Source organism: Sceloporus occidentalis, unplaced genomic scaffold (genome assembly GCF_023333645.1).
Source record: "Sceloporus occidentalis isolate IW3139 unplaced genomic scaffold, rSceOcc1.0.p SCAF_12, whole genome shotgun sequence".
In the NCBI taxonomy this organism is placed as follows: domain Eukaryota; kingdom Metazoa; phylum Chordata; class Lepidosauria; order Squamata; family Phrynosomatidae; genus Sceloporus; species Sceloporus occidentalis.
In genome coordinates, this window is record NW_028316992.1 from 23,741,742 (window position 1) to 23,757,760 (window position 16,019).

General features: G+C 42.4%; 1 protein-coding gene across 1 annotated transcript in view; it reads right to left on the reverse strand.

The window, feature by feature from the left end:
• LOC149305390 (lanosterol synthase-like) overlaps nucleotides 1-16,019 on the reverse strand; it is a 29,198-nt gene extending 13,179 nt beyond the window's left edge. Inside the window, exons 1-11 of the mRNA XM_089478046.1 lie at nucleotides 16,000-16,019; nucleotides 15,471-15,642; nucleotides 15,003-15,141; nucleotides 12,684-12,792; nucleotides 10,266-10,387; nucleotides 6,809-6,905; nucleotides 6,084-6,219; nucleotides 4,648-4,756; nucleotides 3,656-3,774; nucleotides 2,035-2,132; nucleotides 1,403-1,430 (exon numbers count right to left, since the gene is read on the reverse strand). Of these exons, the coding sequence (XP_089334172.1) occupies nucleotides 1,403-1,430; nucleotides 2,035-2,132; nucleotides 3,656-3,774; nucleotides 4,648-4,756; nucleotides 6,084-6,219; nucleotides 6,809-6,905; nucleotides 10,266-10,387; nucleotides 12,684-12,792; nucleotides 15,003-15,141; nucleotides 15,471-15,642; nucleotides 16,000-16,019 (1,149 nt within the window). The remainder of the gene's footprint in view (nucleotides 1-1,402; nucleotides 1,431-2,034; nucleotides 2,133-3,655; nucleotides 3,775-4,647; nucleotides 4,757-6,083; nucleotides 6,220-6,808; nucleotides 6,906-10,265; nucleotides 10,388-12,683; nucleotides 12,793-15,002; nucleotides 15,142-15,470; nucleotides 15,643-15,999) is intronic.

A 16,019-nucleotide genomic window follows, 5' to 3' on the forward strand; every position in this document is an offset into this window, starting at 1 on the left:
AGTGGGGAGCATTCTTCAGAATGCCTAACTGAAATATATTGGGGTGAACTTCAATGGTATCTGTCCATCAAAAGGACAGACACAAGTGGCATAATGGACAGACACAGGTGGCCCCCCACAATGCCCCCTTGTTCTGCTGCTCCCGCAAAACCTGCACTGTTCCTTCTGGATTGTATTGGGAGGAGGAAAATAAAGGTGGGCAAAGTGCAGCCAATAAACTGCACGCAGTCTCCAGGGCTGTTTTTGTGGCTCCCAGAGTCCTCTAGAGATAGGAAAAAAACCTGTTTTGCTCCAGAATGCCAAAATGCAGCCTAAAGGTGCAAGAAGCATTTCCATCATGTTTGGATGCCCCCCCTTCCCCCCCCCCCCGCCGCCGCGAGGTCAAAAACTATTTTTGCAAAAAAACAGGTTTGCAATGTTTTTTGCTCCAAAATCTCCAAATATCCACTGGGGCATGGAAGTCAGGAGAAACCTTTTATGAAACCCAAAACATGGTACAAATGCCCCCATATCCCTAGAGGCATTTCGGGGCATTTTTGTCTGGCAGAACAGGTGTAGCTCTCCAAGATCACCTGCAGGAAAATATGGTCCCCTAGCCATCCACAGTTGCCCATCCTTGGTGCAAACCATCCCCCAAACTGCTTCACTGCACTGAGTTTTTAAATGCATATTTCCCCACATTTAAAGCTCTGTTCTTCTGCGGAAGTGGGCACCTGCAGAAGGAAAGACTATTGAGAAATAGTGGTTGCTGGTCCCTTACATACTTTCTTTGATCCTACCTGACACACTGGAAGCAGTTTTCCCATTGTTGTTGTTGTTCCTCCTTGTTGGCTGCATCTGCACTACAGAAATAATGCAGTTTGACACTGCTTTAACTGCCGTGGCTCCATGCTATGGAATTCTGAGATTTCTAGTTTTGTGAGATATTTAGCAGTCTCTGTCAGAGCTATGATGCCACAAAAAGCTAGAAATCCTTAGATTCTATAAGATGGAACCACAGCTGTTAAAGCAGTGTCAAATCTACATTATTTCTGCAGTGCAGATGCAGCCTTCCTCTCACCCAGAGTGCTAGCACTGCCATCACCTTCTTTACCCTGCCTGCCTTCTTCCCAAAAATGAGACACAAGTCAGTTTACAAATTAAAATGAGTACAATTCAGATGAAAACATACAAAAGATCAACATTACAACAGAATTAAAGTATTAATGATATTAAATTTAAATGTGTATTAAATATTAAGCGAATTTAAAACATTCACTCAAAAACATTAAAAATCACCACAATTAAAACAGTACACTCATTCTTTCACAAGGTTCAAGAGAAGCACAGGTGTGTGCCATTAGCTTGGCCCTCAACAAGAAGAGAAAAATAAATTGCTTCTCTTTGTACTAGAAATCATTACCTGCATTTTAAGGCCATCAAGTCCCAGCCTGCAAGGAGACAAAGAGTGCTATTATTGCATACCAAATGAATGCAGCCCTGTGCAACACTAGCTTCACCCAGTTTCAAGTGACTCCAGTAAAGATGGATGCAACAGTATCACAGGTTCAAACAGTAGTTTCCCAAAGTGACCCTCTGATTCTGAATGGTGATCAGAATTACCATCACTGTACCATCACTGACATGCCCTGTATTCCAAGCCATTAGGCTTTTAGACATATTCCTTTGTAGCAATTGCTGGACGACTGGGTTGGGATCTCAGAGACCCAAGTTAAAATTCCTGCTCTGCTTTGAAAGTCACAGGGTTATTTTCACCCCAGCCTGTCTCACTGGGCTGCTGCTCAGACCTGGGTATCCTTGGAGGAAGGACACAATACAAATCTAAGAATGAACAAATGGATGAACCTTACAAGTCCTTCTCACTGGGATCTAAATAAAAAAGTTAGTGCTCTCCTACAACAGGCAAGACATGCTCTAGTGCAGTTTCTACCCATGCATTGAGCAGAGCAGACTCTCTCCCAAGATAGACTTGGGAGAGTTGCTATTACTTGAAGCTATATGAATGCACAGGTCTGCGTTACAACAAAACCTTACCAGAGGTAGTCAGGGATTCTAGAGATATGTTCTTGGAAGGCAGGAGACTTGTCACCCTCCACATACCAGCGCACCAACATATTAATTGTTTTAGAAATCTACATGAAGATAGAAATGCCAGCAATTATTAATCCCAAAACAGTTATAAGTTTCTATTATCTGTGCCACTTCATAGATTCAGGTCCCACATCAAACTCTCAGAACACAAGGCTCCTTGGGAGACAGCCACGGCCCCTTTCATTAAGAACTTCAACCACAGTGTGGACAGATGTCAACTAAGAACTTGTGAGGGCCACAGAGAAATACCTGAGTTAACCCTGTGCACATTTCTTTTATTTTACCAGTCACTGCATCACCAGGATCACAGAGATGCCATGATGATGGATATGTTTACATATAATGAGAAGATATGACTTGGTTTGAACACCCAAACCCAAACCTCAGTACAAGTCACTATTTAATTTATACACACACACACACACACACACACCCTACCTACCTACCTACCTACCTACCTATAACCAATTTGAAACCGAGGGCTTGTGTTTTTGTTTTTTTTCCTGTTGGCCTATGAATCCCAGTTTGTTCTAAATATGCCTTGCAGCTGAATGTAAACCTGAAAATGTCACTCACATCATAATGCTAAATAGTTGCTGAGCAAAATGCTGTTTCTGTGGAAGGTGAGGACAGTTTCAAAGGCAAGGGAATACTGATCTGAACAAATCCATCTGGAACCATTATGACCCATGACTACTCCAGTACTTTAACTGTTTGAAGGCAGTTACAGAATTACATGCCATGTTTTTGCTAACGCACATATTCCTGTCACACTCTGACATGCCATTTACCTGGTTTTTTAACAACCTGTGTTACTGAAGGGGGTGGGTTTCAAGAGGTGCCACCTGGGCAAAATGTTTAATATTGATTCCAGTGTGATAATGTAGACAGGGAAGTTTCTGTCTCCCAGTAGGGAAAGTAATGTAAAACACAGTACATTGACTGGTGTAGGAGTGTGTAACTGCTGAATTGATTACTTTGTAAACATTTTTGCTAACATGTTCTGCAAGCCTATAAATATAGCTCCTGAATTTGGGGGGGGGGGGGAGATATGCATGGAGATATGCCACCTAGCTGGTGGTGGGGATGCAACACAATACACTGCAGATTCAGGTGGATTTCAAAGCAAGGCAGACTGTAGTTTAAAAAGGGTTACAAAACTCCAGAGGAAAAAACTCTGTGAGGTGTGATTGTGGGGGGAATGAAAATTTGTTATTTGGTCACATTCTGAGCATAGCCAAGTATTGCTGGGGGACAACTCCTTACCCTGTTTCTACACAATGCTGAATGAATAGCTAATACAGTGAAGCTACATGCAATGGCATGTGAGATACTAGGAGGGAACCTACACAGAGGTGATGGGGAAAGAAGCCATGAGTGGGCAAAAGGAATGGAGATTTCCTTGGTCACCCACACAGGGCTTCATGATTACATTGAATAATCGTGGCTAACATATATCCTGGCTTAAAAGTTGCAAGCAAATATAGCAATGCTTTGTCGTATATTCAGCAGAAGCTCAGTTCCAGAGTTACTTAGTTCTAAGCAAAGGATGAAAGTCACCTACAGGGCCAATGCTGATGGCCTTGGTGAACTGGTCATCAGCCTTGATGTGATCATACAGTACTTCCATGGCTCGGTGTCTCAGGCTCTTGCTGTGGAACTTCTCATAGGTGTTCAGTATTGCTGAAACAGAAGCAGGAAGGCATACAGAGTTGTCACCATTGTCTGTCGAACAACCCAAAGGTAATAAGGGCAGGTAGTGAGCCACAGCCAGCTTGCCAATGGTTCCTCCCATTGTCACTCCTTGAACAATCTTTCACTGCCAATAATGGGACTTTGCCTACACCAGTGGTGGCAACCTATGGCACGAGTGCCAGAGGTGGCACTCAGAGCCCTTTCTGTGGGCACACACGCCAGAGCACAGAGTTTGCCAAAGTTTGTTACTAGAAAGCCAGAGGGACACGGCATTTTGAGATAAATAGTGGGTTTTGGGTTGCAGTTTGGGCACTCAGTCTCTAAAACATTCGCCTTCACTGGTCTACACCCTATGTGCTGCTCAATTGTCACAAACTGGATGCTCAGTTGGTACTAGTCAGTAAGGAACTGGACACCACAACAGCACCTAATACATGGGGAACTGTGTCACCTCATAGCTGTGTAGCAAACTGCCACAGAGTCTTGATTCTCACTTCAAATCCATGACATGCAAGAAAGCCACCAAGAATGACAGAAGACAAGCAGCTGAACACTCCTTCACTTGCAAACAAATATTTGCCCAGCCATATACCCAAATAAACATGAGCTTCAGATTATATTCTCCCATACATACCCACCAGCTGATACAGTACTCCATTGCTTCTCAGCAGATTAGTAAGAAATACAGCCAGCAAAGTTTCTTTTCACATACTACTCTTAGTTCATTTTAGGAAAGATGTAGGCCTCTGCTTGACCAAAAGTACCGTTTTGATTAGAAAATGGGGCAAGATAAACAAGTATCAACATGTAAAACAAGCAAGAAGGACATGCTGCCAGGGGTAATAGCAGCACACTACTCACCATAGGCAACTGTAAGGAGCCAGCTGTGTGGGGTGTATATATCCTCCGAAGCAATATTATTCCTTTGTGCTGGCCAGTCAATGGTGGAATAGTCTTGTACATAAAGCTCCTAGTAAGAAATGGATCATAAGGTAGAAATGTATAAAACGTACATACACCCCAGAAAAAATCAAAACCAAAAATATCCAGACATCTATTTCCAAGGTTCACCTTAGGATTGCAATAAATCAGAAATGAATTGAAAGTACACAACAACAACAACAACAACAACAACAACAACAACCCTTCATATTGATTCCAACTTATGTTAACCTATAGTTTTCTTAGCAAGATATATTTGGAGGATGTTTGCCATTGCCTTCCTCTTAAGGCTGAAAGAGTGTGACTCACCTAGCGTGCTTCAACAGCACAGTAGAGATCTGAACTCTGGTCTCCCTGAGTTCTAGTCCAACACTCAAATGTCTAACACATGCTAACTTTCTATACTGTGCAACAGAATATAAATCTATTAAATTCAAGAGGTTAAAAAAAACTGTTTTGCCTTTCTTTGTTCTACTTCTATCCCAAACCTTTCAGAGAGGCTTATCACACTAGGGAGATCCTGCTGAAAAACAGGATTTAAACTAGATTCAATTTTTTTAAAAAACCACAAGTGCAGGAAGTTTATCACACATAATGACCCCCCTCCCCCAAATGAAGTAACATGAAGTTAAACTGAACACAAAGCAGAGAAAACGGGCAGCTTTTTACTTTTAGGAAGTTCTGAAAGTAAAAAGGTGCCTGTTTTCTGTGCTTTGTGTTCAGTTTAACTTCGTGTTATTTCATTTTACCTGCGACGTCATCTGATAAACTTCCTGCATTTGTGGGGGGTTTTTTGCTTTAAATCTCTTTTTAATCCCATTTTTCTTCGGGATTTGCCTAGTGTGATAAACTCCATTGACACTATATCTCTTTAAAGTCATATAAAAGTTAAGGCAACTTAAGAACCAAAGTTCAATTGTTTTTGCAGTAAAATCTTAATGTAAAGCACTACTGAGGCACTTCTCTAAATTATTTCACAACAAAGCAGACAGTCAGATTCCTGGTATGAGATGAATCTGTTTAAACATGTGCAAGTTTTTTTGCCACAATATTTGAGGGAGGTGGGAGAGGAAGAGCAGATAAATTATTATTATTAGCTTTGTTTTTCAAAGCAACAGTATGGCATCAAGGTTGTCATTAACCAGGGAATAAAATATTGGTAAGCAAAAAAAATGAATTATCTTTGGCAACACTGGCTTAATACTTTCCCACCATGAAAGTTAGTGTCTCGTAAGAAACTCTGAGATTCCCTATTAGTTGCCCCAGTGCAGTAACCACTGAACTACTGCGGGGTGGGAACTAGCAGTGAGGGGAGGAGAGTGGGAAAAGGAAGAAAAGGGACCTTCAGGAATTACCTGCCGCAGGCTCAGGACAAGCTCATCCTCTTCTGCAGTCAGGCGTGTGCCATAGCAGTAGGCCATGGGGAGGTAAACTTGACGGCAATGGCACCACAGAGTGGAAGGATGTGCTGGCATCCAGGAAGGAAACAACCTACCACAAACCAGTGAGAAAACCTGTGAGACAGGATGAGTAGACGCTAGGTACTCGGAGATCGGGAAATGGGAACTCTAGAAACAGGGGCACTTAATACATGATATTATAATACTACCGGAGGTGTAGGTGGTCCAGCCACCATACATTACTAGAGCTGTATGGTGGCTGGCTATTATACTACCAAGGGAATGTATCCTGTACTATCTGTAACAAGCTGAGACAGGACACCATGAGCAACGTGAACTATACAGTGCAGTGAAGCAAAACAGGCAGAGACTGCAACAGAAACCAGACCACCCCTTGTTCCGTCTGTATACTAAACAGCTCTTAAGACTATAGCATAGAGTAAGGAAAATATCTAGAAACAAGATATAATACTGCATTTACTAAAGGTGTGGGAGCGTAACAATTACTACCATGAGTCCAGCTTTTACCCATTTAAGCCCTGTGATGAGCCTTTTTGTGCTCATCACTGGGATGATATGCCAAAAACTGAACCTGGGACTTCACACAAATACCAGCCAATCTGTATGAAGGTGTGCATATAACTCATATTTTACAACTAGTACTCTAAAATTATACATACCACATCTCAGGAAAAAGTGTATTCATTCCTTCCCAGCTATAGACATTCAAGATGGCCAACCAAAATTTACCCCAGGAAGGGATTCCCACAGCGCCACCTGAGGAGTCAAACACATAGGAACTCGGGCAAATTAGTCTGCTTCAGGATACTAATGTTTACCCCCCCACACTGTTTTATTATTAAGGCCCTGTGTGCACATGTAGCAGACAGAAGTGGTAATGCCTTATCCCAGTCCTAGCTCTAGGCTGCATGCGCACTGCACTGACTGGCTCAGCGTGTGCCTACCCTACACCGACAGGTGCGGGTAACTCGCCATAATGCCATGAGAGGATTTCAGCAACTTCTCTATGGCCAACCAAACTGTAACAACAAATATGTAAAGACAAGCCAGCTACATTTAGATGTGTAGCATGGAGATAAAGCAACCATGTCTCAAGATATTCAAGAGACACTCAGGTTTACCCAATTATTACTTCTAAATTCCAAGTCAAAAGAGATCACAACTTTACATATAGACATCAAAACAAACTGACAGTTCATGAATATGAAAGAACACAAATAAGACCTAGTTAACTCATCATTTGGAACATAGCCCCCATCCCAACTCCTCACTCAACTCAGATTGGTTCCTCCCTCTGCTCCTAAGGCACAGTGAGCTGGTTGTTGGTTCACAGGATCAGGCTCACTTTCCCCTCTTCTTTATCAGCCAGTCTTCACTACGCTGGCAGCTCTTTTGGTGTGATCTTGGGTGTTGGAAGAAGGTGAGAGGGGTTAAGCCCCACTAGTCAATCACAAGGATCTGCTCCAGGCCCCTCTCCCCATAACACTTTCTGGAATCCCCAGTCTAGAGTATTTAAAGCACAAAAGTGGCAATAGGAAGCATTATAAAAGGGCATTTGACACCAGAGATCATTTGACATCAGAGGTCAAACAGATAGATAGCACTTGTCTCATCTGAGAAGTATGACAAATATTCTTGTCTCAGGACTCCAGAGATAAGCGTCTATCTAATCTTAATTTCATTTATGCAATAAAAACTGCCAAGGCAAGGCAACCTGCACAGAGAAACAAGGGAGCTGGGTTCATCAGGGAGGGGGAAACCAAGCCTCAAAATACATTTCCTGCCATCTCCTTCAGCCTCTCCTATGGGACAAGATGGATGGGAAGAGCATTCACTCAGTGGTGGTCATAGACTGTCTCCCACTCCCTAAACAGAAGCGGCTTGAAGTTAAAACCGTGTTAGTGGGAAACTTTCAAATGCAGCAATATTTCCACGAGGAGGAAAAATGGGAGGTGTCTCAAGAAACTGGGATTTTCAACTGAGCTAAGTTTGAAATGGGACATGTATAAGAAATGGAAAAAAAGGGAACTCACCAAGGGGTAAAGTCAAAAAAGCAAAAGCACAGAATAAGCTCAGGCTTGCTAGAGATGTTAAGAACAACAAAAAGAGCTTTTGGGGCTATGCCCATAGCAAAAGGGAGAAGGAGGATATGATAGGGCCACTGCATGGAGAAGATGGTGAAATGCTAACAAGAAAGAGAGAAAAGGCAGAATTACTCAACACCTGCTTTGCCTCAGTCTTTTCAGAAAAGGAAAAAGGTGGTCAATGAGGAAAATGGAGCCAAGGACACAACAGGAGAAATGCAGGACAGAATAAGTAAAGAGGAGGTACAGGAATGCCTGGTTAATCTAAAGCTCCAGGACCAGGTGACCTACATCTAAGGGTATTAAAAGAATTGACAAATATAATCACAGAGCCATTAGCAATAATTTTTGTAAACTCCTGGAGAACAGGAGTAGTCCCAGCGGACTATAGGAGGGCAAATATTGTCCCCATCTTCAAAAAAAAAAAAGGGGGGGGGAAGGATCCCAACAATTATCATCTAGTTAGTTTGACATCAACACCAGGAAAGATTCTAGAGCAGATCATTAAACAGAGAATCTGGGAACATTTAGAAAGCAATTCCATTATCTCCAAAAGTCAACATGGGTTTTTGAGAAACAAGTCATGTCAGACTAATCTGATCTCTTTTTTTGATAAAATTCCCAGCATGGTAGATGAAAGGAATGCTGTAGATAAAGCATATCTTGATTTCATTAAGGTCTTTGACAAGGTTCCCCCCCCCCCCCCCGCCCCATGATTTTCTTGCAAACAAGCTAGTAAAATGTGGGCTAGACAATACAACTGTTAGGTGGATTTGTAACTAGTTGATCAGCTGAGCCCAAAGGGAGCTCAAAAACAGCTCCTCTTCATCCTGGAGAGAGGTGACTAGTGGGGTGCCACAGGGTTCTCTCCTGGGCTTAGTGCTATTCAACATCTTTATCAATGACTTTGATGAAGGAATAGAGAGCATGCTTATCAAATTTACAAATGACACCAAATTAGGAGGAATACCTAATACCCCAAAAGACAAGATCAAAATTCAAAATTAATAGATAAGAAAACTGGGCTAAAACTAACAAAATGAACTTCAACAGGGAGAAATGTAAGATACTGCACTTAGGTAGAAAAAATGAAATGCATAAATATAGGATGGGAGGTACCTAGAAGTATAGTGTCTAAATCAAGAGAAGTAATAGTGCCACTCTATTCTGCCTCGGTCAGGCCTCACCTGGAATACTGTGTCCAGTTCTGGGCACTACCACTCAAAAAGGATGTTGACAAATTGGAGCATGTCCAATGGAGGGCCACCAAAATGGTGAAGGGTCTGGAAACCATGCTTTATGAGGAAAGACTTAGGGAGCTGGGTATGTTTAGCCTGGAGAAGAGAACGTTAGCAGGTGATATGATAGGCCTGTTTAAGTATTTGAAGGGGTATCACATTGAGGATGGAGCAAGCTTGTCTTCTGCTGCTCCTGAGACTAGAACACGGAACAATGGATGCAAGCTACAGGAAAAGAGATTTCACCTCAACATTAGGAGAAATATCCTGACAGTAAGAGCTGTTCTACAGTGGAACACACTCCCTCAGAGAGTGGTGGAGTCTCCTCCTTTGGAGGTCTTTAAGCAGAGGCTGGATGGCCATCTGTAGGGGGTGCTTTGATTGTGAGTTCCTGCATAGCAGGGGGTTAGACTGGATGACCCTTATGGTCTCTTCCAACATGATTCTATGACTAGACTGAAAGATCACTCTGTTTTATTGTCATCCAGATTTCCCTTAGGAACTTTGACAAACTGAAAGCACGGGACATTTCAGGCAAGCAAAGTTTGGCTCAACTAATGTTTTAAGCAGCCAGAAGAACTAGAAATGAGCTAAAATATTCAAAGTGTAGTTGCAGACATGAATCAGTTACTGCTCTCATCACTTTTATCAATTCAGAGCAGAACAAGCACCTGTCCCACACCATTATCCCCTGGGTTCAGGCCTGCTATAAATGACAAAAGGGGGCCCTTCACTTAAGATAACGATAGAAAACGAAGGCCACTACCACTTCAAATGCTTAGCTAGTCAGTTACCTTTGCTATGAAGGTTGTTCCGAGCCCGCACCAAATCTGGATCATCAGGACTGACCCCAAGGATTCTCATGGCAATGTAGTTGAGAGCAGTAGAGAACACCTTGGACTTGTCTTCAACATGCCTACCAAACATTAAATAAGAAAAGGGTTAGAGACATATGCCCATGCAATCAAATGCAGTCTGTCTTTACTAGCTTCAGGCAGAGCAAGATTTATTGGAGTCAGTGCTGTGGATTAATTTCTATACTACTCACTTGCTATCACCCAGACAGGCCAAAATAAAGCTGCTTCAGGTCACTTTGGAGGTATGCTGTTTAAATGATACATCCATCCTAAGAGGCTGGAAGCTGTGCCAAAGCCATGCTCTGGTCCTAAGGACTGGAGCACAACTTTGGCACATCTTCTGGCTCCTTAAGATGCATATGTCATTTAAACAGCACCAAAGTGACTCGAAGCAGCTTTATTATGGCCTGTCTGTTCGGGCCCAAAGAGACATGAGTTGAAGCTTTTATGGGAAATAATGATGAAGGCTGTATTCAGAATTCACAAAATGTAGACTATAGGAGTTTCAGGCAGTGTTTCCCTTAACAGAAGCCCTGCATCTGCTGAATGAGGGCTAGTTTGCACCAACACTTATCCGAAATGACACATCCTGAACTCTACCCTTTCTGCACATTTAGAGGGTCAAAATGATCTGGGCATCAACGAGCACTAGCAATATCTAAGCTATTTGCTTCTCATTCACTCCTTACTAGGAATATTATGTTATATGGGAGTAAAATTCAGATTTTCCTAAGGTAAAAAAACAACAACAATGAAGATTGGAGAAGGTAGTGGATGAGGTGGGAGGGATACAGGTGCATAAATACTGTTAGGCTTCTAGCTTTTTAGACAAAGTAGATGAGAGCCAGCAGCGTTATCTAGATGTCTGGTAATCTCTGAATTTCAACTCTGTACGCAAGCAATTTGCCTAGTGCATTAGCTCTGATGCCTCAGGCAAAGATGGCCTGCCTTCTTTATCTCTGCATGTTCAGGTCACATTCCTGGTGATCAGTCACAGCCAATGTAAACATGTATACTTAACGTCCTAGCTGTTGAGCAGCAACTAAGGAAGGGGGAGATGGCCACAGATTCTGTATTTTGCTCAGGATAAGAAAATCTTGGGCTCCTTGTCCTACCACTCACTGGCATTCGTGGCAACACACAACTCAAGTCTGGATCCAGTCTCCAGATCAAGACATCTTAGGAGCAACAGGACTTAAGCTCAGGTTTAGAAGTTCTAGGAGGTAGTCTTTTATTCAGAAACAAAACTAGATGAATGACAGGAGCAGATGCTTTCAAAAAGAGAACATATAAAAGTTTGCTTTATTTTAATTTCTGTAGCCAAGTTAAGGAGGTTATCACACTGCACTACACTCTTATACAACAACCGCAATATGCCAGCAACCCTTTTTGCCTGGAATTTATAATTCAATGTCATAGTTCTATCGGTATTGAGAGAATAGGGGACACAGTGTGTGTGTGGTGTAATTCTACTCCCTTGGGAGTGTAGAGAAACCCCCAACTACCTTTGACGGCTGGACTGGGGAGACACAAGGACTCTCAAAAGAAGTGCTGTACATTTGTTTTCTATCCTCCAGTATTTTTTAAAATATTATTTTACTTTTAAAAAGAATATACAAGTAATGCAATAGCACAGTTCTGATGTAATCCAATGCCCAGACAAACTACAGAGTTTAGGAAAAGTTTAATGCGTAAAATAAGAGTAAACATCATACAAGGGTATAAAAAGTAATACACAAAAGCAGAACCGTGTGTGTTAATTTGTGGGAGAAAGCATAGAAAATAATGGTGGAAGTGGTGTAGTGCATGTGTTCATCTTCTCAAATCAGGCAAGGAGTGGAGGTGATTCCCTAACACTGTCATTCCTTTTTAAAATAACAATCATGGGACAGGAGATGGAGCAAGCAGGGTGGTATAAATGTTACTGTCATATTTTAAGTGTAGGAAAGCCACCAACAGCACCAATGTGCAAATGCAGTGTTAATGCAAAAATGTATACTGCCATTCTACAACCTTTCTAAATACAGGAGAAGTGGTTTTCAAATGAAATGAAGCAGTATGATGTGATGAATCCCCAGACAAAGACATATACTGTGTAAATCAACCCTCTGCTTATAAATGGACCACTCTAAAATTAAAATAATATTCTTCCCATACCTTCAAACAGAGACAACACACACTGACTCCATGAGACTGGAAGTGTCAGTAGGAAAAACTGGCAGGCTCAAAGTCACCTACCAGTACTTGTCTCACACTATCTTCAATGTTCAATTTTACACATGGCATTTTTAAACATGATGGAAATTTTCCTTTTGCTTTCCTGCTAAGGCACTGGGTTTTTTTCATTTTACTCACAGGCCCCATCCTCCATCTGGGAGCTGCACTGAGCGCAAGTAGCGTACCATCTCCTTCTTGCTTTCCTCTGGTAGTGGGATCCTGGCAACATGGCAAGTGATGAGGAGCCCTATTCAAAAAAAGATCAGCACGGAGAGCAAGCATTCATGAAAGCAGCACGGATGGAAACGTTTCACAAGAATGGGAGCTGACATTTAAAAGAAATCTAATCTCTTTTTAAAATAAAATTACCAGCTTGGTAGATGAAGGGAATGCTGTGGATATAGTATGTCTTGATTTCAGTAAGGACTTTGACAGGGTTCCCCATGACATTCTTGCAAACAAGCTAGTGAAATGTGGGCTAGAAAAAGTAACGTTACATGGATTTGTAATTGGTTGACCGGCCGAACCCAAAGGGTGCTCAAGAATGGCTCCTTTTCATCCTGGAGAGAAGTGACCAGTGGGGTCCCACAGGGCTCTGTCCTGGGCCCAGTGTTATTCTACATCTTTATCAATGACTTGGATGACAGAATTGGGGGCATACTTATCAAATTTGCAGATGACACCAAACTAGGAGGAGTAGCTAATATCCCAGAGGACAGGATAAAATTCAAAATGACCTGAATAGACTAGAAAGCTGGGCCACAGCTAACAGAATGAACTTCAACAGGGAGAAATGTAAGGTACTGCACTTTGGGCGAAAAAATGAAATGCAAAGATATAGGATGGGAGATACCTGGCTGAACGAAACTACGTATGAAAGGGATCTAGGAGTCCAAGTAGACCACAAATTGAACATGAGTCAACAGTGCGATGTGGCAGCTAACAAGGCCAATGCGATTTTAGGCTGCATCAATAGAAGTATAGTGTCTAGATCAAGGGAAATAATAGTGCCACCCTATTCTGCTCTGGTCAGGCCCCACCTGGAATATTGTGTCCAGTTCTGGGCACCACAATTCAAAAAGAATGTTGAAAAACTGGAGTGTGCCCAAAGGAGGGTGACTAAAATGGTGATGGGTCTGGAAACCGTGTCCTATGAGGAAAGACTTAAGGAGCTGGGGATGTTTAGCCTGGAGAAGAGAAGGTTAAGAGCTGATATGATAACCCTGTTTAAATACTTGAAGGGATGTCACACTGAGGAGGGAGCAAGCTTGTTTTCTACTGCTCCAGAGACTAGGACCTGGAGCAATGGATGCAAGCTGCAGGAAAAGAGATTCCACCTCAACATTAGGAGGAACATCCTGACAGTAAGGTCTGTTCGACAGTGGAACACACTTCCTCGGAGTGTAGTGGAGTCTCCTTCCTTAGAGGTCTTTAAACAGAGGCTGGATGGCCATCTGTCGGGGATGCTTTGATTTAGATTTCCTGCATGGCAGGGGGTTGGACTGGATGGCCCTTGCACTCTCTTCCTACTCTATGATTCTATGAAAGGAGAAAGCAGCCTGAACTGGGATTGCTTCTACTGAAATCTGAGAAGCCAACAGCACATTCTTGATGTAACTTATTAAATTACCCAGGTAGAAAAAATCAGCTGCCTGCTTGGACTTGGTCATCAACCAATCTCCCATCCCTAGATCAATTTATGGTATCTAAAGCAAGCACTGCATCTATCCACCAGTGACCAAAGTCACTGCAGAAAGACATTTGCAGAGAAGTTCCTCCAGATGACCCAAACAAGCCAAACCTCACACCACAGGGAATGAGTAAAAGTAGATTGATATCAATTTGATATGGGAGGGTGTGAGGCTTTCTGAATTATTACAAAGAGTCTGAACATGCAAAGTTGTGCACTGAATCAGCTAACTCCTTGCGGGGTTTTGTGTTTAAAGCCAGAATGTGTGGGGTTTGGGCTTTCCCACTTACAGACAATGGCAATTTGTCTGCATTTCCTTGCCACCACTGTGCCACCCAAAAAAAACCTGCAACTGTTAATGCAACCAACCATTATGCTAGTGTAGTGCATCAACAAGATTACAATCTGGATGTTTCGTACAATTTCTTGTCTTCACATTCATGGACTTCTTTGGCCTAAACCACTTCTTTACTATATTGCATTTTCTAGGCCCTTTCAGCACATGATAAACAATCCATTATGGAATATTTTACAGGAACTAAAAAGGATTTTGAGGTCATCTAGCAAGATGCTTTCTAGCATCTTCATTCACTGCTTCCATGAACCCTCCATCCCAGCCACCACAGCCCACCCATTTGTCCCAAGACGGTGGCAAATGGGGTGGCAACATGAAGAGAAAGCAGAAGCAGTTGCATGTTCTCCCCCATCTGGATGCACTGTTTATTTGACTTGGGAAGAAGGTGTCTGAGTCTGTCTGAAAAATGTACCTGGCAACAGAAAGAGCGGTCCTCCATAGTCCCCAGCCCAATGGCCATCCTCTGCTTGCAGGCCTGAGTAGAATTGTACCCCATTTATTGCTGCCTCCTGTGCTGTGTAGACTTTAGGCAAGACTGGAAAGAACTTACTCTGCAAAACACAAATGAAGAGGAATGGGGAAGAAATAAAGAGATAAACTCTGCCACAGGAATTAATATTCATTAAAAAAATACAGAAAAAGAAGAAATTGACTAATATGTTCAAAGGGAGTACCTTGGTGGTCTCTTGCCTTACTCAAGCATTGCCAACAAATGTAGCAGACAAGCTTTTGTGGCCACAGCAACAGAAAGTCTGAACGCCACTTCTCTGACAAACCAGCTCAGCAGAAGCACAGTTCTTAAGCAATGGCTCACTCTCTACATGTCTGCATTCTACTCCACATTCATAACTCAGTAACCCAGGGATATCAGCCCACTTACAGTGTCCAGCCCAAGGGAGTGAGCCTCAAGTCCAGTTTGCTCCCGATCACAATCATTGCCATCTGCCAGATACTGCCAGCACTGTCGTCCTTCCTCATTACTCAAACGCCAGCGTGTTAAATCTGTAGCAGGATCTGTTTTATATGGACCACCTCGTCTTCTCCGCAAACATCTAATGAGTGACCCAAAAAACAAATCAGTTTCAGAAATGGAACTCATCTTAATATGTTTCAGAGTAAAAAGCCACACAACCTAAATAGATCAGGACTTCAGCTTCAAATTGCTGCAATCACCAAGTACCAAGCATTTCTTGCTACAGCATCTGTCTCCTTTTTTGTTAATTTACATGTGATTCACATGGCTGATGCTCTCAGAGAGAAAACTTTGCTTTATCCTAAAATAAATATTACATAGATTTGGGTGCACTTGTACAGATAAGGTGGCAGGGATTTTCACAATCTGGGCTTGCCTACATTTGTCAGAATATTCCAGGCTGTCCAGAGTATTCTGGACCCAATTCACCCCTTACCTTTTGGGCTCTTTTCCCAT